The sequence below is a fragment of the Mytilus edulis genome, chromosome 9, assembly GCF_963676685.1.
Source record: "Mytilus edulis chromosome 9, xbMytEdul2.2, whole genome shotgun sequence".
Taxonomy (NCBI): domain Eukaryota; kingdom Metazoa; phylum Mollusca; class Bivalvia; order Mytilida; family Mytilidae; genus Mytilus; species Mytilus edulis.
This window is the reverse complement of record NC_092352.1, coordinates 85,741,578-85,758,944: the sequence shown is the minus strand read 5'-3', so window position 1 is coordinate 85,758,944 and position 17,367 is coordinate 85,741,578. Positions and strand designations below refer to the sequence as shown.

At 32.1% G+C, this 17,367-nt stretch overlaps 1 protein-coding gene across 2 annotated transcripts; it reads left to right on the top strand.

Annotated features, from left to right (window-relative positions):
- The first annotated feature begins 640 nt into the window (after positions 1–640).
- Positions 641–16,094, top strand: LOC139489251 (protocadherin-15-like). 2 transcript variants are annotated; one of them, XM_071275484.1, is made up of 13 exons: positions 641–697; positions 943–1,123; positions 2,983–3,065; positions 4,299–4,370; positions 5,003–5,202; positions 6,944–7,000; positions 7,745–7,822; positions 9,165–9,275; positions 9,875–10,009; positions 11,185–11,322; positions 11,648–11,732; positions 13,388–13,485; positions 14,809–16,094. In XM_071275484.1, exons 3-13 carry the CDS (start codon positions 3,014–3,016, stop codon positions 15,412–15,414), a joined length of 1,632 nt encoding a protein of 543 aa, XP_071131585.1. In that variant the 5' UTR covers positions 641–697; positions 943–1,123; positions 2,983–3,013; the 3' UTR covers positions 15,415–16,094. The 2 variants fall into 2 exon arrangements, with proteins under 2 accessions (XP_071131585.1, XP_071131586.1); XM_071275485.1 differs by lacking the exon at positions 641–697 and having other exon boundaries at positions 906–1,123.
- The last annotated feature ends 1,273 nt before the right edge of the window (positions 16,095–17,367 follow it).

Here is a 17,367-nt window from a genome sequence, read left to right as displayed (position 1 = left end):
ACAGAAACTGACCTAATTTTTCATCCGACATCTTGGGATGACCGTGAATGCAGTTACGGTCATCAGCTTTACCCCAGTGGGGTAGGGAGAAAATGTCAGATATATTAAGTTCATTATTTTGCAATAACGAGTAAAAATTTGTTAACCAATAGATTTGTTATAATTTCATAAACATGTCGTTATGTATTGGTATAGTTTTTGGATCTTTCATTAGCGTATTTAAGGCTGTAGAAAGTTTGGCCTTCAAAAGTCAACATAATCATTGACTTTATAAAGAAAATTCGCCTTTTTAAAACATTGAATGTTTCACAAATAATACGCGACAACAAAGCAAAATCATTTCTTAAAACACTGCAAAAAAAATAATTCTGATTGATGCAGTGGTATTGTCATAAATTGCACTGGAGTGAACAGTGGTACATCAAACGTCGAATTCCCTCACACAATGTTATCACACACTATAGTAATAATTAGAGTAAAGTCCCTTCAGATATACATTTCTTGATACTTGTACCTGTATATTTATTTCTTTAAACAAACTTTATCTAAACGTTTTTGAAACATTTTTACCATTTAATCAAACCATGTCACTTGATGTTATCAATGTATTGATTTCTTTATCTTTACCGATATTTCATTTATCCAGGTACGAGTACGGCTAATTTCTATCTGCCCTTCTTTAAGACTACGCCTATAGGTATGTTTTTCCATAGAGATTCAAATACGATAACATTTGCAAAATTCTAACTTGACTTTTTGAAATTTTTGTCTATTTTATAATAATTAACTTGACAAAACACGTTATTTCTTCAATTTATTAAAAGTTATCTCCCCGTAACGACGGAATCAATGGACAAAATACCTGAGACACGGAACTCTATCTTTTTGGAAGTAGTCGTTATGTTATGTGATAAAATAATACAAATATTTCTATTTAAATAGGATTTAAGAGAAAGGAAAATTTGTCAAATTGGATAAATGTGTTGGCAATAGTCCCGCGTTCCAATGTTGTCACGTTAACGGTAAACGGAACTATAGATTGACGGATTTCAGGATTGACTATGTTTTGAGTAAAATATGGATAACCTTTAATCACAGAAGATTTTTTCGTCCATTGATTCAAGTAAGCTTAATTAAGAAGTTATGTTTTAATATTTTTCATTATAGTACGTATTTCGTTGTCTGATAAAAAAAATAAGTCTGTTTTATTCAGACGTGAAATTTCTTGTCCGACTTCAAGAATTGCCCACGTATATTGATTATAAGTTTATTCGAAAATTAGTTTTATTATCGAGGAAAACTTTTAAGCCAATTAAGGTTTACATATTTTTTTCCTTCTCCTAGGGTCTTTATGTTTTTCGATCTGTGCGTCCGTTCGTCCGTCTGTCTGTCCGTTCGTCCGTCTGTCTGTTCTTACTGTCCCGCTTCAGGTTGACGTTTTTAGTCAGGTACTTTTTGATGTCAGAAGTCGTAATCCAATCAACTTGAAACTGTATACACATGATCTTTCAAATAAGAGTTTTGATACCAATTTCACGGTCCACTTAACATAGAAAATGTAAGTGCGAGTGGGGCATCCATGTGCTATGGGCACATTCTTATTATTATTTTTTTTTCTGTTTCTAAGATTATAAGTCTTCCTTTGATGGTTCAATCATTCAAAGGGAATTTAATTTTATAGCATGTAAATTCATTTAGGTTTATTAGACATGTTCCACTTTTGTATATATAGAGATGTACGTGGTGGTCTCTTCTGTTCTTGAGTCATACTCGATTGTCACAATGTTTTTGTTTGTTAGTTTGTTAAATGATTCATACATATACAACGTATTCTTATATTATAATAAATTTTACCCACGTATCCTTAGTGTTACTTAGTAATCTATTTCAAAGATGAGAAGATAGTTAACCATGTTAACAAAATATTATCGCTACAGATGATAGATGTCAATGAAGTATCAAAATTAAAATTTTAGAATTTTAACTAAAACTGCCAATTTGTTTCGTATAACTATGACTCTTTTATAAGACGTTCTTTTTTTTTTCTCGCTCGGACATACTTAGGACAGTTAATTCTCCATTCGCCTATATGTACTTGGTACAGGACAATTTATTTAACCCCTCCCTTTTTATCCAAAATCTGTCATTTGTTTGTTTTCTTTTAATTTCAATAATTACTTTCGCGTTTTGTCTGTGTAATATAAACATACATATACTACAAAAAAGCATGTTTTTTCTATCAATTCATAGTTCAATACCCACAGCGGTCACTGACAATATATATTGAAAGATTGTCTTGTCGCCAAGACCCTATGCATTCGACAATAGTTTTTTCTTTTTTTATTATGTCATTATGAGTTTATATATGATTTTTCATTACCAAATATTTGCTTGGTAAATAAGATAACAGGTATTAACATTCTAGTATCGAATAACTTTTTCAAAGTGAATTTGTACAAACATTTATATCCAACTGATTAAAACTTTCGTATGTTAGAAACATGTTTAATTAGGTTCAAATTCGATCCCATATATACATTCATAACGAAACTATAAATTACAAAGCGACAATGCATATATGAAGTGTTTCGTCATTGTATATTCGTGGTTTTAAAATATATATACGTTTTATTGCTTTGCAAGATTTTTGTTTTTATTTGCTGAAGAACCAGTGTGTCAGTTTTTATCATTTGAGTGATATATTATGTCTTTACGTCGATCATTTTAAACTGGATTTCAACTTTTCCCTATTATTTCAATAATAAAATAGAGAAATGGTAAATATGACAAAGAGACATCTGTCAAGCCGACCAAAGAGTAGATAATAGCCGATGGCCACCAATGGATCATCAATGCAACGAGAAACTCCCGCACCCGGAGGTGGGCCTCAACTGGCCCTTAACAAATGTGTACATGTTAATTGAAAATGGACGTCATTATATCTATTATATAAAATACTGAGCTGTTTTTCTTTATTTGTAGGTATTTCACATGGACACATGGTAACGCCAACATGACTTTACTACTCTGTATCGTATTATCTGGACTAGCTTTTATAGATGTTGGTAGGTAAACGTGAAACACTTCCACCTTTTTATTTGTATTGGTACATCACAGGCACTTGTCTGTGTGGTACATGTATCATATAAGATTGCAGTGGCGGATTTAAAAAAGAAAATGTTCGATATGAAGACCCTACATGTTTAACAAAATAGTGATGGCATTCATTTACTTGAAGGGACTCAAACGCAAACATCTTGATCGGATAATTCATTCTAAAAATAAGTCCTTTATTGGTGGGGTTGTTTCCAAGATCTTATAGAGTTAATCCTTATATATAATACACTTACAGATCAGATGCAATGCTTTTTTGTTTTGTAATGTTGGATGGGTTATACAACCAATGTGTCGATGCCACTGAAGTTTATCGTCTTTATGACAAACTATGTTTTCCTTTCTGCAAAACTAGCGTATTTCCAGGAGACAAACAATGTTTGTAAATTGTTTTTGTGTTGTCTCGTATGAATGTTGATTGCATCTATTTCGCTGTTTTTGGGAAAATGTGAAATCAAGATCTATGTAGAATTATGACCAAACAAAACAAGAAACCCACAATATATGTGATGAAACATCAATATACACACCTAATTGTAGAATTATAGATCTCGTCATCAGTTTCTGTGTTTTAAATAAAGACCCATTTATCTAATTTTGAGGATCCCTGCGGTTGTTTTCAGTTGTTTTTTTAAATGATTTGTTATCCTAAATAAACTTGAAATAATTGTCACTGGACGAAAAAGCAGATGTATCAATCAATCAAATGATAGTTTTTTTCTGTAGTCATATTTTTTTTTAAAGGTGTTGAAGTTAGCCTTTGACCTTGCGAGATTAAGTAATGATATACATCATAAAGAATTAGTTTGATAAATCTATAGTATTTACGGAAATCAATAGCAGTTCTGGAACTGGATGCCTGATATCATTTAGGCAACAAAAGGAGGAATACAATATATCACACTTAATCGTTCCAATATCTTCAACAGCTTAACGCGTTTTTTAAAACAAAATGGAAACGTCATGATAACTAAAAAATGTTTTTGCATGTTTATCAGATATTTAACCACATGCTTTATCACTGAAACTTATTTGTACTTTATATGAATATGTTTACTTTTAAATGATCGGTTCTCTTGAATGTTTAAACACTCATTTTGACCTGTTCTGAAATATCAAAACAAATTAAAAGTACTGTTGTGTTTTTCGTTATATATGAGTCTATTGGATCTTATTATTTTCAGTGAGGAGTTCAAGCTGTAGTGACTCACTTAATAAAATTCCTTACCAAATAAGACTCAAAGAAACTGAAACGGGTATGTTTGAAAGTTTTATCACAGCTATAAATATCCGAGCATATGTTATTTAAGACTTTATAACGGATTAAAACTGTTTTAATTCATTCTTATTACATACACAATTAAATTATAAAATTGCAATGGGTTAATGAATTTGTGTCAATAAATTAAAGCAGATGCGATGAAAACGTCATTTAGACAGCAACCAAAAGTTAAGCGATCCATGTTTGTTTTGCAATTAATTATACAGGAAAAAATACATGATGTTTAAGAATATATATATATATATATGGAATGTAAGAACCGATCATTTTGGATTAGTGTACGCGAAGAAATAAAATAGAATGGTGCTTATGAAATTAGCAAACTATGCGGTATGGGCTTTGCTCATTGTCGAAGGCCGTACGGTGACCTATAGCTGTTTATGTCTGTGTCATTTTGGTCTCTTGTGGACAGATGGCTCATTGGCAATCATACCACATCTTCTTTTTATAAGCAACCGCTTTATTGGTTGGCAACAAACAAAAACACACTATTTATTCATTGTATTGGTTAATTTGTGACACTATCATGATTTATCTGAGTAATATGTCCGTTCTTTTTTTCTGTTTTATTTAAAAAAATGTTTCATTGTACTTTGATTTATACAGGTCTTCAGTTTAATATTAGTTTAAACTCATCGGATAGTTGGAGTTTGGAAGTTAAACAAATAAATGGTAGAACTCTTCAAACACGGAAAAAAGATTATGTACGCACATTTTTCAACCTAACAGCGAATAATGAAACCAACGTTTTATCGTTTAATGTTGTAAAGGAACTGGACTTGGAGGGTTTTCTCAAGTATATTCAAGTAAGTTTTGAGGGCTTTCTCAAGTATATTCAAGTAAGTTTGGAGGGCTTTCTCAAGTATATTCAAGTAAGTTTGGAGGGCTTTCTCAAGTATATTCAAGTAAGTTTGGAGGGCTTTCTCAAGTATATTCAAGTAAGTTTGGAGGGCTTTCTCAAGTATATTCAAGTAAGTTTACAGTCATAACTCTGTAACACAATTTTTGAATAATTTATTGCACCAACGCTATTCATGCACTTCTTCAAACGGTTTATATCATCGGTATACAAGGACATCATTCGTAAATATAAATCAACATGCAGAAATCTTATACGTTCAGTTATTTCACATCGAATCTTTTATGATAATATTCTTTACAAAGCAAAAAAATGTATACATTCACCTCAAAAGCTAAGCTAACCCAAACCTTTAAACAGACTTATTAAGAAGGGACATAGTTACGAAACTGTTTTCAGGTGATTAAAGATGGCATTGGTTTGTTTATACAGATTAGACCGTTGGTTTCTCCCGTTTGAATGGTTTTACACTAGTCATTTTTTAAGCCGTTCATATCTTGCTGTTTGGTGTGAGCCAAGGCTCCGTGTTGAAGACCATACTTTGACATATAATGGTTAACGTTATCTAAAAAGTTGTGACTTACATGGAGAGTTGTCTTATTGGCACCAAATTTTCTTATATCTAAATTATTAATATATATTTTGGCTTTTTTTAAATAATCCACTTATAGCATCTTTGTATTGGGAATAAACACATTTTTGCTAAAACCAGTTGTTAGCATGATACGGGTTATATACTTCTCATATATTTTACGATGGTATGATACTAAACCTGTACCGGCGGGATTGTGCTTGATTTTCATATGATGAAGACATACTTTTTTAATCAGTTTAATTCAGGTCTGGAGCCGGCATGTCAGTAAATGCTAGTAGTCCTTTGTTAATTTACGTATCATCATCATTTTGCTTAGTTTCTTTTGTTACCTATTCTGACATCAAACTCGGAGTCCTTAAAAACTGAGTTTTACTGTGTGTATTGCTATGTGTATGTTTTTCTACATTGGTTAAACGTATAAGGGCAGGGTTGAGATCTCGCAAAATATGTTTAACCCCGCCGCATTGTATGCCTGTCCCAATCAGGAGCATTTGACCTTTGTTAGTCTTGTCCGACGTTTTTATTTTAGTTCATTGATATGTTTCGGAGTTTAGTTTGACGTTCATTATTAATGAACTAGTACACATTTTTGTTTAGGGTTCAGCTGAAGCACGTCTCCGGGTGCGGAATTTTCTCGCAGTGTTGGAGACCCATAGGTGGCCTTCAACTTTTTTCTGCCCTTTAGATGGGTTGCTGTCTCTTTGACACATTGCCCATTTCCATTCTCAATTTATCATATATTCGTCATGTTTGCAGTATATTAAAATGATGTGGTATGGTTGCTCATGAGACAACTATTCACTAGAGTTCAAAGTTAGTGGATGTAAGCAATTATAGGCAACCTCACGGCTTTCAACAAAGAGAAACACCCATACTGTATGGTCGGCTATAATAGGCCATAAAAAGAAAAATAAGAAACATTCAAGTATGTCGGTATAAATTTTACTCTAACTTCAGACATTAGGAGAAATTATGGGAATGTCAGTACCGGTTGTATAATTTTTTATTCTTTCTCTCTTTTTTATTTTCCCGTCAAAGAAAAATAAAAATTGTATCGAAATATCTTTTAATGTTGAATACATTTTTTTTTCAGATACAAATAAGCTCTATACAACTAAATTTCAAGTGTGGAGTATATGATGAGAGAGAGGTAAGTGAAATGCTGCTGATTTTCTTAGAAAAAAAACAACACAATAGGAAGAATAATCATTGAATACATTGTATTTAAATCACAAATAATCATAAAGATAATCGGAAATATTATTTAACACTGCCATTTTACTTTATTATGCCAGATTTTGATTGGTTAATAATAATACGAGGTAGACAATTGTTTACTTACAATTGCTTAAGGGGACCCTCTTTTTTTATTGTAACCCTCTCACAAGTCAAAACTCGACAATTTGAAAGAAATGATTTGCTGTAAAATTTAAAAACCAATGCTTAAATCAACCATTCGACCTTGGACCTTTTCATAGACATAAATCAAAAATCTAGTTACTTTTTGTCCGGACTTTTCTATGTAGATATTAAGTCATAGTTTATTACTTTGTTATTGTAGAACAATTTAAGAACACATAGCTGAGAGGGTGATTTGCTACCTCTCGATAAAAAAAAAGAAGATATTTATCCCAAAATTGACATAGCCAAAGTTTTCATGGGATAACAATCTACCTCATAACCCTCTCAGCTATGTGTTATTTAAATATAATGCTTTATGTTTTCTAATTTGACCTCCTGAAACCTTAATTATCAAGGTCAAGTAATAAAGATTTATATTGATTGTTGTTTGCTTAACGTCCAGTGGCAAATATTTCATGCATATTCAGGACGATAAAGATTTTATAAAAATCATCTCTCATTAATAACTTTTAATGGTTTTTTTTTTCTTCAGATAGCAGTTTTGGTTGGTGCAGTGAATGAATTTGCACCTTATTTCAAGGACAGACCATACACTTATGCTATGACAGAGGTATGAACTTTATTCTGAGCAATACAAATATACGCATATAGATTGTGTCTCTTTAACACAGTCCAACAACGAAAGAACTGAAACTTGAGTTACAACACACACAATATAAAAAAAAAAGAAGATGTGGTATGATTGCTAATGAGACAACCGTCCACAAGAGACCAAAATGACACAGACATTAACAACTATATGTTACCGTACGGCCTTCAACAATGAGCAAAGCCCATACCGCATAGTCAGCTATAAAAGGCCCTGATATGGCAAGGTAAAACAATTCAAACAAGAAAACTAACGGCCTAATTTATATTAAAAAAAATGAAAGAAAAACAAATATGTAACACATAAACAAACGACAAGCACTGAACTACAGGCTCCTGACTTGGGAAAGGCACATCGATAAATATTGTGGCGGGGTTAAACATGTATGCAAGATCCCCAACCCTCCCCTAACCTGGGACAATGGTATAACAGTACAACATAAGAACGAACTATAAAAATCAGTTGAAAAAGGCTTAACTCATCAGATGGACAAAAATACAAGTGGACGTGGCCGGGTTCTTGAACATCCCGACAACAAAACTACACTAGGAACACAAGCTTGTTATGCATCAACAACACTGCCTGTGTCCAGCGACCTCGACCATTCATGATACAAAATTGAGGGTTTTATCATGATTCAGATATTGTATATCTGGTGAAGACTTTTCACTGTGACTATATGGTAAGTTCACAACGCTCTTTTCTAACCAGTGACAATGACACTATGCACAACATACGAACAAACTGTAAAAACCGTTTGTCTATGTACCTGCAGAACAAAATATGAAAATGACAACTGAACGGATAGTGGAAAATTCAAATAACTATACCATAAGCTCTGTTCCCACTGGGAAACTATCTGCTATTTCTCATACATCCTTTTAAAATGTATAGCCAGTTAAATGACGAAGAACATGTCAGAAGTAAGATGGATGATAATACTCATAAAGATTGTATATGAGTAAATTTAGATGATGCCGATATATCAACGTGGATTCGTTTGCTCACAATGTAAAAGGGATGACAAAATAGAAATTTATTAAAATTGAGAATGGAAATGGGGAATGAGTCAAAGAGACAACAACCCGACATTGAGCAGATAACAGCCGAAGGCCATGTACCAATTGGTCTGCAATACTGCGAGAAAATCCCACACCCGGAGGCGTGCTTCAGCTGGCAATCCATAGTTACAGAAGAGTCTGTCAGTTGGGAGAGAATGGCAATTCAAAGTTTAAAAAAATAATTTACATCAAAATATATGAAAGTCAATTATATTGTCTGAACTTCAATTTCTTCTTTTTAGGATAAAACAAATGGAACAACCATATTTACTGTTCCGGACCATGTCGTCGATAAGGATGTTCTTAGAAATGGCGGCTTTAACTATTATATAGAACAGTACAAAGTACAGCCGGTATGTCTTTATCTTTTTTATTTTTTCTAGAATTAATAATAGATTGTGTATAGAACATTTTGAAATCGTTATCTTTCTGCACTGTTGTTATTTTTTATTTATTTATTTTTTTAAGGGCGGGGGGGAGGGGTCAAATTGACACTTTAGTTTTACAAGTTTTGCACGTTCTGTTCCTTTGTGTTTGATTTAACATGTATACTAACAACGAATTCGCTTCATATTTGTTTCTGGCAAAAAAAAACATGTTGTTGCTTTCTGACCATTTTGTGTCAAAGCTTACCTAATGAAGATTGTAACAAAAGACATGTATGATATTTTCAAAAATGAGCAAGAACATATCAAGAATGTATTGAAGGTGGGGTTTGTGAAAAAAAATAGGCATTAAGTGTTCGTCACATAAGTTGAATTTATAACCAAACGCTTGACTAAACCCCTCTTCTACTACAAAAAGAGAGATTACACGCTAAATGTTTATGTGCTTCTAAAAATTTACATCAGACAAGTCGACAGTACTTTTCGATATGCATGATGTTCATAAAATGTAGTTTTGAAGCATTTCTGTCTATGTGAATTATTAAAATTGTATAATAATTATTCAGAGCGTTGATGGCAGGGACTATTTTCAAATAAAATTTTCATCAAGCGGACTTGTCACCTTGAAGAACTCAATTGATTTTGACGATTTGTATAGAAGAGGAAAACCAACCTATTTTATGCTGAATTTAACAGCAGAGGTAAACTATAAAAACCCTGAAATCAAATCAAAATGTTCAACTAGTATTTGATGCTAAGTAATCTTCTAGTTCTAGTTTTTACATCTTCTTTATAAACTTACATCAACAAAGAAAAGCTACATACAAACTAAATAGTATCTAATCACTGTAAACAACGAGAATGATAACATTGAGAATGGAAAGGAGGAATGTGTCAAAGAGACAACAACCCGACCTTGAGCAGATAACAGCCAAAGGCCACCAATGCGTCTTGAATGCAGCGAGAAAATCCGCACGGGTTAAACATGTTTTTTTAGACACCCACACACCCCCAACCCCAGCCTACTAATATCTCTAGCCAATGCAGAAGAAAAAACACACATCAATATGCACAATAAAACTCAATTTAAAAGAAAGTCCGAGTCAGATGTCAGAAAAGGTAATAAAAGAAACTAAACAAAATGACAATGATACAAAAATTAAAAAAGGACTACTAGCAATTACTAACATGCTAGCTCCAGACCTCAATTAAACTGATCGAAAGATTATATTTCCATCATATGAATATCAAACACACAAGAGACACTAAATGCTACACGGGTATATAAACAATACACCTTCATTTTTTGGAAAATACAAATCTGGTCTACATGTATGTCATATAAGTTTTCCGCAACGGTTGTTTTGCTATAAAATTAGGCCGTTAGTTTTCTCAACTAAATTGTTTCATATTTCATGTCGAGGCCTTTTATAGCCGACTACACGGTATAACTTTTCTTATTGTTGAAGGCTGTACGGTTGCCTATAATTCCTAACATGCTTATTATTTGAACTTTGTTGGATGGTTGTCTCATTGACAATCATACCATATCTCCTTATTTTGTATTAATTCAAAAGAACTTATGAAATAGAGAGAAAACAACTTCTTCATTTATTTGTTGACCATGTAAATACACTATTTTTTTTAAATGCTGCCTTTTAAAGTTGGCGCTTTAATATGTAGTTACAAGAAAAAAACATACAAGACATATACTAGATAACAAGTAAGCAATACATTGAGCTGAGTATAATAGATGTATGCTATCAGGATACGCTATCTGTTTTGGATGAGTTTATATTTTACACCTGTATTTATAAAATGGCTTAAATAGTACAATGAATTAGCAACATCGCTGGATATTTTTATTTTGAAATAGGATACCACAAATTTAAGGTCTTGGACGACTTTAAATGTCAGCATTATAGATGTGGACGACCAGAAACCCATGTTCAGTATGTGTGTGCCACCATGTCAGAAGGCTCAATATAGAACAAACACACAGGTTGGATACAGGGTGAGTTTGTACCGTATTAGCCTAGCCGTGTACTTTCATCTTAAGCAGTATAAGTATTATGTTTATTTTCTTTTATATTAGACCTAGAATAAATAGTAATGGTAATTTGAATATTCCAGTACTGCAATGATATGCATGTATGTCTAATAGCTTTTAAATAGGGAGTTTGTGATGGAAATTGTAAAACGTATAGAAAGCATTCCAGCCGGTATGAAATATGTGAAATTGGTCAAAAAAAGGTGGCAAGGCAAAAAAGTGTGGCAACACACCCCTTCTTCTTCGTTTAACGTTGCTTTTACAATAATGTCGAATATTTTACTTTTAGGGAGTTCTAGTAATCAAACCAATGGAAGTGTTTGCAAAGGATCCAGATACATTCAATAATTCGATCGTCTACACGTTAGAGCCAGGTATAACTAGTGTGTTATTTTCCATCTTAATCTTCTCTGTGATCAAATTTTATAAAATCAATCTTGGGATGATTTATTAAATAAAATCGTATGGTTCATTTGAATTAAGCATGACAGCTTCATATAAATAAATCGTAGTTGTAGCTGTATTTGGCAAAACTTTAAGGAATGTTGGTCCTCAATGCTCTTCAACTCCGTACTTTATTTGGCCTTTTTATTTTGTTTGGATTCGAGCCTCACTGATGAGTCTTTTGTAGACGGAACGCGCGTCTGGCGTAAATACAAATTCAAATCCTGGTATCTATGATGAGTTTATTTGAATTTGATAGAACAGAATTTATACAATGTTCATCTTATTTCTTCTACATTAATTAAATTTTGGTTTATGTATGTGGACAGGCAAGATAAGAAACAACTTAAAATTTCCTAATTACGCTATTTTACAAATCACAGAAATATCTTTTCTTGAGTTTGTGTTTAGTCTATAATGCTTGCTAAACTTAAATATGTACCACACATTATTGAATCACAGAGTCAGAGGTAGAGGTTTTAAAAATATAGTTCTAACGTATATCTGGAAATGTTAAGTTGATAAACTCTACAACTTCAAAATATTTTGTCAAATTTGAAGTGATATTTTTTTCAAGAATAAATAGTTATATATTAATAAGAGATTAGTTTTAAAAAAAAGTCCAATTGGAGTTCATGATCAACTTTCTAAAAGAATCTTTGGATTGAAAATAAACTCATCATACATACCAGGATTGAAATTTTATATTTACGCCAGACGCGCGTTTCGTCTACAAAAGACTCATTTGTGATTTTAATGTTATATTTAAAATTGCCATAAAAGTCAGAGGTTTGGCATGCCACAAAACCAGGTTCAAACCACCATTTTCTTTTCTTGCAATGTCCTGTACCAAGTCAGGAAAATGGCCATTGGTGTATTATAAAATTGAGAATGGAAATGGGGAATGTGCCAAAGAGACAACAAACCGACCATAGAAAAAACACAATAGCAGAAGGTCACCAACAGGTCTTCAATGTAGCGAGAAAGTCCCGCACCCGGAGGCGTCCTTCAGCTGGCCCCTATAGTTCGTTATTGTGTGTGTAACATTTTATATGTGTGTAACATTTTAATGTTGTGTTCCTGTTGTGTCGTTGTTCTCCTCTAATATTTGATGCGTTTCTCTCAGTTTTAGTTTGTAACCCGGATTTGTTTGGGTTTTTTTTTCTCAATCGATTTATGAGTTTCGAACAGCGGTATACTACTGCTGCCTTTATTTATTCATCAGTGACGCTCGAATCAAAAAATGTTTAAAAGGCCAAATTGAAGTTAAATCTAAACTTTTTCATACTTTAAATATAGTTTCAAAACTGTCTTCAATAGCAATGCAATATAACATTGAATAGCATTTTAATTTTATGTTTGTGTCAAAATGTTGGGTTTTTTTTCAAATCACATCAATTTTTTGATATCATAGTTGTTCTAGATCCGGTAATCTCGCGAGTGAAATTCTGGCAAAACTCGTGATACTTCCTATCCAATCATCCATTCACAAAACTGTTAAATATTTTCTCTATGATTTTAGTGCATCTTATTCTATTTCACGTATAGTTTCAAAATATTAAATGCAGTATTTTTACTTTTGAAGTGCCATATCAATATGCGAGTGCATTCTCAATAGACAGCAGGACAGGGGAAATTACTCAGAATTTGAATGTTTTGGATGCTGGTGTTCTTATTATAAAGGTATTTATATTCGATTATTTTACTTTTGATATGAATATTGTCTAAATTGTAAGCGTGATATATGATGTTCACTTGTTGAGGTCAAACTTTGGCTCTTGGAATTATAACTTAGAATCGAATCGAAAAATAATGCATTTTTTCTTTTTTATATTCGAAACGTCTTTCAAAATAAGTTCCACTATGTATAGAAAGCCCATAAAATAGTCGAAAAACATTCTGAAATTTTCTAAAAAAACCATCACATTTCAAATCAATAGATTTTTCTTTAAAAAATAATTGATGTTCAACTTGGTGTAAAAATATCTGTTTAAATTCTATGAAATAATAATATGGACATCGCCCACTTTTGATAGTTTACATCATTCAAAGTGGAGTTCTGGGTGCAAAATACCACAAAACGTCGAACTAATCGCAACGCCACGCGTTGTAGGTTATATAACTTTTTTTTTACCTTTTCACTACCATCAAGGTAACAAATAGGTAAATGCATCAAAAACTGAGTCGGTCAATATCAAAGTATTAAAACAGAAATGTATGTATTAACAACATATAGTTTTTTTTAAATAGATTTGAGTTTAGAATTTTGATGATTTTAAGAAAACGTATTCATGTTTTTCACCAATTTTATGCGCTATTTTGAAAGAGTTAAATCAGTAATATTTTAGAAAATGAAAGAGATAGTCTTTTTTGCGATTTTCAGTTATGCATTAACGGACCATGGTTGTATGCAAAAGGTTAACAATCTATGTCACATAGCCTATTTACGGTTTCTTCGCCTTAAGTGTCAAAATTGTAATATTTTTTCTCAAATCAAAATTTGTGATATAAAATTGTGATATTTTTCTCTAATCAAAAATGATATAAAATTGTGATAATTCTCAAATAAAAATTGATATTAACTTGTATGCATTCTATGGATTATTGACTTAAATTTAATGAAACATGTTACATCAGTTTACCTTTCACTAATACTATTATTTTTTTTAAATATATCAAAATAATTGTTATTTGAAATTATTAGCATATTATATAATTATTTGATATTAATGTTGATCCATTCTGGTCGGTTGTTTTAAATTTACATTTTTGTCTAGAATGTAACTTCTTTTAAAAGTACAGAAAAAAAACAAAAAGATATATAGGGTTATACAGAATCTTAAAAAAACCTTAGAGGTCGACAAAACACGACACAAACAAGATCGAGGATACATACATATTTGTTATATAGCAAGTCATCAGCGACCCGCATTTCATTTTCTTCATTTTTCTTCATTTTCCTAATGGGTCTTAATAAACTGATCATGTGTGTCTCTCTGTTTCTAGGCAACAGAAGATTCAGCCAAACAGCTTTTCGATGATGCTACACTTTTGGTTACCCTTGGCAACGGTACATCGGTAACACCTCCTCCAGTAGGAAAATCAGTGAATGATGACACTGGCAATTTGAAGTTAGTCATCATCATTCTTGCAGTTGTTTCCCTGCTGATTATCATTGTGATAATTATAGTGTTTGTAGTATATCACAAGAAAGTTGCCAAAGCAGTTAGGCCAGCAGATGATGGCAAAGAAGGCTCTGCGGATATTTCACACTCTCAAAACTGGCAAGCAATGAACTCGGGCAGTAAAACGGAACTTTTAGCAAGTGATATGTTAAATCCTGCTCTCATGGCAACACCAGATGGAAGAGGTAATACATTATTACCGTTGACAAAGGACTCTGCGACTGGAACCGGAAAGAAGCGTTCGCGTCGTCGTAATAGGAATAAGGAACCGGAAATATTCGATGGGACGAGAGAATACGAAGGAAAATTAGACATGGAGTTTTTTACAGATGCAAATACAAAATCAAAGATTAAACAATCAACGAGAAGTAGAGATACCAAAACCGATCCTAAATACTGGATTACAATTCCAAACGATGATGAGTGACATATATAAGAATATTTCAGGTAGTGTGTAGTACATAAACTTGTATGGTTAAAATATGCTCATCTTTCTATATTGAAAGAAGTTGAAACAGATGAGTAAGTACGAGAAATAGTCTACGAGCCTGTAAATGTGATTAGACTTACTGTCTGTGATATATTTTATTATAAATATTTGTGTTTTGTTTAGAATAATGTGAGGTTAAAAGAGGAGATGAAAATTTCTAGTTGAACTTACTTGCAACTTGCCATGCACGCCTCATATGAAGAAGTCTTTATAAAATAACGATGTTCTTATCTTTTTAACAACATATAGAATGTGGGTTTTCTAATTCAAACTAAAGGAGTAGTTTCAATATCGGCGCTTATTTTATAATGGCGCCTTCCAAAGTACATGTAAGAACTAGTTGCGCTTATTATAATTCAATTCAAAAGTGTCACCAAAACCTTTTTGACAACATTGTTATTTATATTTAATTACTATAGTTATTAGCCTCCAGAGACCAGTATAATCTGCTTGTTAACAAATGTATATTATGTTTCCGGATAAAAAGAGTATTTTGCTTCCATTTAAAGAAGGATGTTGAAAGGAAAGCAATTGCGACAGTATAGCCTACAAAGAGTTTATCCTAAAAAAAAGTTCATTGAATACAGATCAAGGTCTAAATTTCTCTACAAAGTCTATACACGACATTTTTTTGATTTCATAGAATTTGAAACCCATAGTTTAAATTATTTCCATCGTGATGTTGCTTACAAACATATTGCGGTGGTTTCTTATTTGCTTTTTAGAATATATTTTTTAATTATGTTCATACGGAAATTTTTTGTGCATTTTTTTTTCTATTAGAAAGAAAAAAAAACACATTATCACTGTGTCTTTCGCCAAGGCGTCTTGCTCATTGGTATAATTACTTTTGTATACTGAATGAGTTCGAGAGTTGGTGGGTAAAGAGTTTAAACATGTTAACACCGGTATATTCTGTTTTTGTTTTTGCACAACCCAGGGGGCAGTAGTCGAATCGTTTTTTCAAATGATATTCTGTTTATGCATGTCAAAAGCTTAAATTGAAGTGTGAGTTAAGTATTTTGGGTTTTTGAACAGTCTGTTTATCTATGGGATGTTTTATTTTACAACATGATTCGGATTTGTGCTAATTATTGAAAGTTCTGATAACTTCTTCTTTTTTTCAATGTTTTCTAATGGTCTTTCGTCTGATATTTGTCTTATTGCCAATCATATAACATCTTATACTGATATTATAAATAACGGCAACAGTAGTATACCGCAGTACAATAGTCATGAATCGATTAAGAATACACAAATCCTGGTCACAAAGCAAAACCGAGGGAATCACATCAACTATAATAGAACAAAAACGGAATAACAGAAACACTGGACTGCTACAAAAACAAACACTAATACATAGAAACGGACTATTTGATAACAACAAATATTAATGTTCAAATCATTCCGTTTAAAGGCAGACAAGTAATCGGTTTTGAATTGTCAATTGTCACAAATATAAAATTATATGGATATCTGTTCTAAAACAAATATTTCTAAAACGCGAAAGAGTCAGGATCAAATTATGCGAGAAAAAAATCTCGTTTACATATGTTCAAATATTTGTTAGTTGTTAATTTAAAAACAATTTTGGTTTATAAATATTTGTGTTAGTGACGCAGTTATATTATAATTATGAACCTGACCTTGAAAAATATTATCGATACATGAAACGTGTGATATCTGTATTGAAAGACCTAGAATATTTAAGTTAATCATATAATGTTTTTCGTCTCACAATTCGGGTAATTAAACTACCAATACAAAACACAAAACAAACTCGCACACAAACACAACCACACATACATAAAAAACAAACAATGACAAAAAAGAACAAGTCCCCCAAAATATTATCATACCTGAATTGTGTCTGCTAAAAATTCAATAGAG

Excerpts from the sequence above, each read along its gene's own strand:
- LOC139489251 (XM_071275484.1), top strand. The coding sequence starts at position 3,014 with ATGACTTTACTACTCTGTATCGTATTATCTGGACTAGCTTTTATAGAT. Across the intron at positions 9,276-9,874 it reads AACAGTACAAAGTACAGCCG|AGCGTTGATGGCAGGGACTA; the intron begins GTATGTCTTTAT and ends ATAATTATTCAG. Across the intron at positions 13,486-14,808 it reads CTGGTGTTCTTATTATAAAG|GCAACAGAAGATTCAGCCAA; the intron begins GTATTTATATTC and ends CTCTGTTTCTAG.